This window comes from Mya arenaria, chromosome 8, assembly GCF_026914265.1.
Source record: "Mya arenaria isolate MELC-2E11 chromosome 8, ASM2691426v1".
In the NCBI taxonomy this organism is placed as follows: domain Eukaryota; kingdom Metazoa; phylum Mollusca; class Bivalvia; order Myida; family Myidae; genus Mya; species Mya arenaria.
Window position 1 is genome coordinate 36,393,229 of NC_069129.1, and position 9,525 is coordinate 36,402,753.

At 42.1% G+C, this 9,525-nt stretch overlaps 1 protein-coding gene across 1 annotated transcript in view; it reads right to left on the reverse strand.

Moving 5' to 3' along the window:
- The window catches only part of LOC128242660 (protein dcd1A-like), a 44,431-nt gene extending 36,672 nt beyond the window's left edge, over window positions 1-7,759 (reverse strand). Inside the window, exons 1-2 of the mRNA XM_052959898.1 lie at window positions 7,616-7,759; window positions 7,236-7,368 (exon numbers count right to left, since the gene is read on the reverse strand). Coding sequence (XP_052815858.1) covers window positions 7,236-7,368; window positions 7,616-7,693 — 211 coding nt within the window. The 5' untranslated portion in view covers window positions 7,694-7,759. The remainder of the gene's footprint in view (window positions 1-7,235; window positions 7,369-7,615) is intronic.
- Window positions 7,760-9,525: the final 1,766 nt, after the last annotated feature.

Consider the following 9,525-nt stretch of genomic DNA (forward strand, 5'->3'; position numbering starts at 1 on the left):
ACTGGGGTTCTCAGTGAGTATCGATTAGAATGCTGATTTCGATTAGCAAGCAGTGGTATTAGTAGTTGGTTTAATCTAAAACAGGGTACATGCGTATTTAAGATAAATACTTGGAATCATCTCGGATGGAGTATTTGGACTATGTAACTTGCGTTATTGACACTCGGGTGAATGATTTATATGGTTGTTATACCTGTCCTGGAATGTAAAGAACGCTTATTTAACTCGTTCTGGAAATCTTAACATGAGCAATTGGCCTCATCTAGTATACGAAGTTCCTCCAATATTAAATCAAAGCACCTGACGCCTACGCGTATGATTGAGTGCCAGAATGCTTAAAGAAATAGACCAAATGTAATGGGATAATCAAAGTACATGTAGTGTAAAATGTCGATGCGATACGAGAACCAGAAAATACTGTTCTAATAAATAAGAAGAAAAGAAGAAGGTTCCATCTGATTTTGTATCATTTTTCAGAAACTTTATCAATGAACAGTAGGGATGCAAACGAATGGCACAATTCGAATATTCGGTAATTCTTTCGATCGAATATTCGATTACCGAAATAATAGTTTGGAAGATTTTTACCCTACTTTGTCGTAGCTACATGTAGTACGCGCGGCGGATCCTCATTGTCCCCAAATGAGCCTTTGAAAATCGCAATTTTCAGGAAGAAAAAAAAAATACATTATAAACAGACAAAAAAAAATCGAATAATTTTATTTCTGCTGCCTTTATATTTGTACACAAAAATTTGTGAAAATAGATGGATTCCTAGTCAAATAGCGTTTTGCGCCAATGGAGGGTCTTTCCATAGGACGAGAAGCCTCGTTCTGAGATTGACCTCTCAATTGACTTAATATAACTATGGAAAACCCAAACCAACTCGGGAACTAGTAAAAATGGAAAACCCAAACCAACTCGGGAACTAGTAAAATAATAAAACGAAAACATATCTGGATTTGACTCATCTATTGTTTATTTATAAACGATAGAGGAAAAATATCCTTAAACGCTTTACTAGACATTTACATTTCAAAGCACGAACATTGTATCGCAACACGGAAAACAGTTTAAAGCATATATATGTAACAACATTATTGTACCACATGGCATTCATATCATCACGGCGATTTGAGCTATGTTGCACAGCTTAATTTGCAGCCAAGATATTGGTGTTAAAGGGGGACTTTTTACAGTACCCGACGATATGTCCCTAAATGACACATGACGCTTGTTTAGTATATTGTCATCACATTCACACCTCAGGCATTAGGGGCCAGTCGTTGTAAAAACAAAATAAACAAACTTTATAAACAACAACAGTATTGTAGGCAAAAGGTTTTTATTTCTCTTTATTGAGAATTAGTATTATTCGAATACCGATTTTGACATTCGAATACCAAACGTTTGATCGAATACTAGTATTCGATATTCGAATTTTCGTTTGCATCCCTTATGAACAGAAATGATTCCTAAAGTAATCCTAGGATTGAGATTCTTGGTAAGGCAGAATAGTTTTCCCAACTAGATCTTCAATCAGTTGAGTCAGACGATTCAGCGAAGTAAAAGACAGTCTTCCCAAAGTGCGTCCGTATTTCATTTGGCATAACGGAGCGTTACAAACCGAAATATTTTTTCTCAATTACCTCTCACTTTCAACTTATGTCGACGACCACATCCAACGACACAAAGAATGGATGATTTATACTTAACATCAAACATTTAACTGTGAGTTCATCAGGGGAAATACCACTTATGACTGCGGATGGAATACAGTCTGACCCTGAGAAAACCGAGCAGCTCATAACTGACAAAGACTACAGTCTGTAAAGGAAGTTAAATTTGGCAGTTTATGGATATATGGACTTTTATCTAACTACAACCGAGAATTTTCGAGGGATTTGCTTGCTTGCTACAACCGGGGATTTATCGAGGGGTTTGCTTGCTAGCTACAACCGGGGATCTATCGAGGGGGGGGGGGGGGTTCTTGCTAGCTACAGCCAGATATCTATCGAGGGGTTTTCGTACAAGCTTCTACTTGGGATTTGGCGAGGGGTTTGCCTGCTAGCTACAACCGGGGATCTATCGAGGGGGGGGGGGGGTTCTTGCTAGCTACAACCAGATATCTATCGAGTTTTTTTTTGCTAGCTTCTACTTGGGTTTTGGCGAGGGGTTTGCCTGCTAGCTACAACCCGGGATCTAACGAGGGGGGTGGGAGTACTTACTAGCTACAACCAGATATTTATCGGGGGGGGGGGTTTGCTAGCTACTACTTGGGATTTAGGGGGGTTGAACGTCCTGATAGATATTTACCACCTGACGAGTGTCAACACCAACGCGTAAACCACGGGAAAATACTGCACTTGACGCATAATGCTGAGTTCAGTATTCATTACAGACGAGTCTACGGCAACAATGATACGGTTTGTCCCGTACCTCAGGCGCCGTTATGTGTTGTTTACGAGGATTTGCCAGATATTAAATACCGAAAGAAGGGGAAAACATAGTTTTCTAAGTTATATTCACAACGCATTTTCTCTCTCAAATCTTTATATCAGGCGAATAATCGTTATCTTGTTTTGAGAGATTGTTATCTATACATCAAATATGGAACAAAGTCGATAAAAAGTCGGACTATGATTTTATCATGCGGAAGCTCATTATTTTATATAATGTTCTCTACTGCCAATCCCCCGTGGCTGATAGACCTTAGTTTGTAATTGTCTACTGCCAAGCCCCCGTGGCTAACATATCTAAATTTTACTTCTCTACTGCCGAGCCCCGTGGCTAATAAACCTAAGTTCTACTTCTCTTCCACCAAGCCCCGTGGCTAACATATCTAAGTTCTACTTCTCTACTGCAAAGCCCCGTGGCTCACATACCTAAGTTCTACTTCTCTACTGCCAAGCCCCGTGGCTCACATAGCTCAGTTTCTACTTCTCTACTGCCAAGCCCCGTGGCTGACATACCTCAGTTTCTACTTCTCTACTGCCAAGCCGCGTAGCTGACATACCTGAGTTTCTACTTCTCTACTGCCAAGCCGCGTAGCTGACATACCTCAGTTTCTACTTCTCGACTGCCAAGTCCCGTGGCTGACATACCTCAGTTTCTACTTCTCTACTGCCAAGCCGCGTAGCTGACATACCTCAGTTTCTACTTCTCTACTGCCAAGCCGCGTAGCTGACATACCTTAGTTTCTACTTCTCTACTGCCACGCCGCGTAGCTGACATACCTCAGTTTCTACTTCTCTACTGCCAAGCCGCGTAGCTGACATACCTCAGTTTCTACTTCTCTACTGCCAAGTCCCGTGGCTGACATACCTCAGTTTCTACTTCTCTACTGCCAAGCCGCGTAGCTGACATACCTGAGTTTCTACTTCTCTACTGCCAAGCCGCGTAGCTGACATACCTCAGTTTCTACTTCTCTACTGCCAAGTCCCGTGGCTGACATACCTCAGTTTCTACTTCTCTACTGCCAAGCCGCGTAGCTGACATACCTCAGTTTCTACTTCTCTACTGCCAAGCCGCGTAGCTGACATACCTTAGTTTCTACTTCTCTACTGCCAAGTCCCATGGCTGATATACCTTAGTTTCTACTTCTCTACTGCCAAGCCGCGGAGCTGACATACCTCAGTTTCTACTTCTCTACTGCATAGCCGCGTAGCTGACATACCTCAGTTTCTACTTCTCTACTGCCAAGCCGCGTAGCTGACATACCTTAGTTTCTACTTCTCTACTGCCAAGTCACATGGCTGATATACCTTAGTTTCTACTTCTCTACTGCCAAGCCGCGTAGCTGACATATCTCAGTTTCTACTTCTCTACTGCCAAGCCGCGTAGCTGACATACCTCAGTTTCTACTTCTCTACTGCCAAGCCGCGTAGCTGACATACCTCAGTTTCTACTTCTCTACTGCATAGCCGCGTAGCTGACATACCTCAGTTTCTACTTCTCTACTGCCAAGCCGCGTAGCTCAGATACCTTAGTTTCCACTTCTCTACTGCCAAGTCCCATGGCTGACATACCTGAGTTCTACTTCTCTACTGCCAAGCCCCGTGGCTGACATACCTAAGTTCTACTTCTATACTGCCAAGTCCAGTGGCTGACATACCTGAGTTCTACTTCTCTACTGCCAAGTCCCGTGCCTGACATACCTCAGTTTCTACTTCTATACTGCCAAACCCCGTAGCTCACATACCTAAGTTTCAACTTCTTTACTGCCAAGCCCCGTAGCTCACATACCTAAGTTTCTACTTCTTTACTGCCAAGCACCGTAGCTCACATACCTAAGTTTCTACTTCTTTACTGCCAAGCCGCGTAGCTGACATACCTCAGTTTCTACTTCTCTACTGCATAGCCGCGTAGCTGACATACCTCAGTTTCTACTTCTCTACTGCCAAGCCGCGTAGCTCAGATACCTTAGTTTCTACTTCTCTACTGCCAAGTCCCATGGCTGACATACCTGAGTTCTACTTCTCTACTGCCAAGCCCCGTAGCTCACATACCTAAGTTTCTACTTCTTTACTGCCAAGCCCCGTAGCTCACATACCTAAGTTTCTACTTCTTTACTGCCAAGCCCCGTAGCTCACATACCTAAGTTTCTACTTCTTTACTGCCAATCCCCCGTGGCTCACATGACTATGTTCTACTTCTCTACTGCCAAGCCCCGTGGCTGACATACCTCAGTTTCTACTTCTCTACTGCCAAGCCGCGTAGCTGAAATATCTCAGTTTCTACTTCTCTACTGCCATGCCCCGTGACTTACATATCTCAGTTTCTACTTCTCTGCTGCCACGCCCCGTGGCTTACATATCTCAGTTTCTACTTCTCTACTGCCAAGCCACGTGGCTGAATTATCTCAGTTTCAACTTCTAATTTCCAAGTCCCGTGGCTGACTTACCTAAGTTCTACTTCTCAACTGCCAAGCCCCGTGGCTGATATACCTAAGTTCTGCTTCTCTTCTGCCAAGCCCCGTGGCTAACATACCTCAGTTCTACATATCTACTGCAAAGTCCCGTGGCTGGCATACCTAAGTTCTACTTCTCTAATGCCAAGCCCTGTGGCTGACATACCTAAGTTTTGCTTCTCTACTGCTAAGCCCCTTGGCTCACAAACCTAAGTTCTACTTCTCTACTGCCAAGTCCCGTGGCTGACATACCTCAGTTTCTACTTCTCTACTGCTATGCCCCGTGGCTGACATACCTCAGTTTCTACTTCTCTACTGCTATGCCCCGTGGCTGACATACCTCAGTTTCTACTTCTCAACTGCCATGCCCCGTGGCTCACATGACTAAGTTCTACACTTCTACTGCCAAGTCCCGTGGCTGACATACCTTAGTTCTATTTCTCTACTGACAAGCCCCGTGGCTCACATACCTAAGTTTCTACTTCTCTACTGCCAATCCCCCGTGGCTGACATGCCTAAGTTTTGCTTCTCTTCTGCCAAGTCCCGTGGCTCACATACCTAAGTTCTACTTCTCTACTGCCAAGCCCCGTGGCTGATATACCTTTGTTCTACTTTTCTACTACCAAGCCCTCGTGGGTGACATACCCAAGTTACTACTTCTCTACTGCCAAGCCCAAGTGGCTAACATATCTAAGTTCTACTTCTCTTCTGCCAAGCCCCGTCGGTGACATACCTCAGTTTCGTCTTCTCTACTGCCGAACGCCCGTGACTAACAAACCTAAGTTCTTCTTCTCTACTGCCAAGCCCCCGTGGCTAATACACTTAAGTTCTACCTCTCTACTGCCAAGCCCCGTGGCTGATATACCTCAGTTTCGACTTATCTACTGCCAATCCCCCGTGGCTAACATACCTAAGTTCTTCTTCTCTACTGCCAAGCCCCCGTGGCTAATAAACCTACGCTCTTCTTCTCTACTGCCATCCCCCGTGACTCACATACCTAAGTTCTTCTTCTTTACTGCCAAGCCCCCGTGGCTAATATACCTACGCTCTTCTTTTCTACTGCCAATCCCCCGTGACTCACATACCTAAGTTCTTCTTCTCTACTGCCGAGCCCCCGTGGCTAATATACAACCGCTCTTCTTCTCATCTGCCAATCCCCCGTGACTTACATACCTAAGTTCTTCTTCTCTACTGCCAAGCCCCCGTGGCTAATATACCTACGCGCTTCTTCTCTTCTGCCAATCCCCCGTGACTCACATACCTAAGTTCTTCTTCTCTACTGCCAATCCCCCGTGGCTGGCATACCTCAGTTTCTACTTTTCCTTCCACTTTCCGGCTGATCTCGATGCTTGGTATTTTTGAGAAGTATGGAAAGTCTATATGGAAAGCTCATGTTCCCTGTGTGCTTATAAATGCGACACAACATAAACGTACTGGCTACTCTTTATACTTTTTTGTCATCAACCTCGTTTAGCTATTGACGGTGTTCATGGTTTACCGCACGATTACGTTTCAAGTTCATTTTTGTACATAAGAGTGCGCCTGAAAGCTGCCTATAAAACGACATAACACACAGCAGTCAATACCTCAACCAATAGGTCGATAGCATGACGTGAACGTCCAGGACGCAGTGATTTGCCCTAGCGAAGGAAAGCAGAACTTGAGTGAATTTATCAGCTAGATCCCCATAAAACATGTATATGGGGTTAAGCAGAAAGAGACCAAGTTCAAGTAGAGCTGAGCGTAGAATCACTTGCTTTCAGTTATTGCTGTGAACGAAACTGTAGCAGAGGTTCCTGCAAAAATATATTACATCCAAAGTGTTGCACGTTTCTATTTAATGTGAATGATGGGACCGATAATGCACGTTGTGCTTGTTATGTATGGCATATTTTCAGAAACGAATTACAGGGCATGTCTGTCTTCTTGCCGAACCATTCCGACAACCAAGGAATGATCAATTTGGTGTGTTGAACATGGACTTAGTGTATGAGGACTAGAGGACAGCGGGGAGGGTTCGGCCCTACTTAGGCTCCATTTCCACTTAAGGATCTTAATCGTTTCAAAAACCTTAAATCTGTCGGAAAGTCACAGATGCAGAAATGTTCAAATGTCTGGACTTTGTTGTCAGCTCTAATATTGGCTAAAGTTAAATTCACACACATAACAGAATGTAGCAAATTAACAGAAATACGACACTTAGATAATATCCATTTTCGACTAATATTACATTATTGAACGGGCGACAGATCAATGTAGAACGATGCATTTCAAGAAACCAAAAATGTCCTCCGTCCGCCAGAGCCTTTTTTTCAAAATAACCTACCCCAGACATGGACGACGTAGAATGAGTCCTGGCTGATCCCGGCCTGGTAGAGTTTCCCGTTGCGGACCTGCCGGACAAACGTTGGCATCCCACCAAATATCGGGTTCAGATTCTGACGGGCGTCTGGGCTCGGCTTGAATGGAAGGTCAATGTTCGGGTTGTGAAAAAAGGTGAATGCCAGTCAAGTCAAAACAAAATTGAAGTTCGATCTTCTTTGGTAATGTTTTTGGTCAATGATAACAATGCAAATACATTAAATGGTGTATATGTTGTATTTGGAAATTCCGCTGCAACTCCAGCCGTTTAAATTTGACAAACATGACTGTTAACGTGGGGTGGATAAAACATGACTGTTAATGCATTATTGAAGTTGCACTGACCTTGCCCTGACACTCCGCCCCGCAAACGACGGACACAGACAGAAACAGACACAAAATTTCGACCATTAAAGTCGCCATTTTTGCTTATTTATGAACATGATAAACTTACACACACAAAAGTACTGATAAGAATTTGGCCCTGAACTTCATGCCAGAGATCTTATTCTAAATAGTATCACCAGTGAAGAGCTGAACTGTACATGCACTTATCAACGTAAGTTGCTAAGATGTTAAAAGTCGGCAGCACTTTGAATGTGTGTGTCAACGATTTAGATATACTCCCGGATAATAAAGACCGCTTCGAGACGGTTCTCTACCCGGGTCAGAAGGGTTTTTCGACAGTAAAGGTTTTGCTCTTAACTATAAATTATAAGACGCGACCCGAAGGCCATAGGGATAATGTTAACAACGGTTCAATGGTCTATGGATAAAACATTTGATTGTAAGAAAAGTGAATACCTATCAAGAACACATTTCTATCAACTTTCCTTAATCTGCGTTATAAAAGAACCGTTTTGATTCCAATGAATAGCTAAAGAATCGATATATAGCATGTCTTTTTTTATAAAAGAATGTCCGCTTCTTATAACGATAATCTACAATTTTATTCGCTGCCTTTATATTTAGACTGGTCGCTGGTCAGACGCGATGGTTATTTCCTTTTTCAAGGGGAAGCACTACGCTTGCAAAATCGCTACATATTTAGGCGCTTACCTGTCGGAAAAATTAATGATAAGGATCACATGATGCAAGTCTGTGGTTTACTGCCAAGCTAGGATTACTGAAATTGCCCATTCATTGCAGGTGACTACGCACATTACGCCATACTGGGTGAGGGAAGATCTTTATAAGCTCAAAGAAGGCGATTACACACCTAGATATCAACCTTACGAGTAATGAACATTTTCCACATATCTCCTTTAATTGACCCTCAAACGTTTATTGCGAAATGTCATTCGCTTGGTGGGTGATACATGTTTTATTTTATCTTTAATGTGTTTCTGACAAAATGTTTGATATAAATACATATCATCCCTGCTTATTTCAATCACTTATTAAAATGTTTATGTTTAAAATGGTTTCTCCTTTAACATTATTCGAATGCGTAATTTTAATTTTTTGTCGCTTTCCGTGTTGTACAAGTGCCTTCATGGTAAAATAATGTTGGTTTTACCGCCTAACTGAGCGGCTGATAACAGTGTATGCACGATTATGCACGTTCGGGCATCTGAGAAGGATCAATACAATAAGTATGATTGTGTGAATACATATTTACATTTAGATATTTGCATATTTAAACTACAAAGTGTATTCGTCATATAACAAAAAACACTTGTGTTTCTCTGCATAAAATATAGACATTCTTCCTTTTGTTGCTTTAAAAGGCTACGCCATTGGTCAAATGTTGTTGTTTTTTATTTTAAATTTGGAATTCGCAAATCATTACTAGATAACCAGTTACTGCTAAAAGCCAAAAAAATGCATTTATAGTTAAGTTGTAACACGAATCTTACATACTTAACCAGTTATTATGTTACTTATTAAGTGGAATTCGCAAACCATAACTAGTTACCTATTACTGTTGTACAGCTAAAAAGGTAACTGTTACTGTTGTACAGCTAAAAAGGGTAACTCTTACTGTTGTACAGTTAAAAAGGGTAACTGTTACTGTTGTACAGCTAAAAAGGTAACTGTTACTGTTGTACAGCTAAAAAGGGTAACTGTTAATGTTGTACAGCTAAAAAGGGTAACTGTTAATGTTGTACAGTTAAAAAGGGTAACTGTTACTGTTGTACAGCTAAAAAGGTAACCGTTACTGTTGTACAGTTAAAAAGGGTAACTGTTACTGTTGTACAGCTAAAAAGGGTAACTGTTACTGTTGTACAGTTAAAAAGGGTAACTGTTAATGT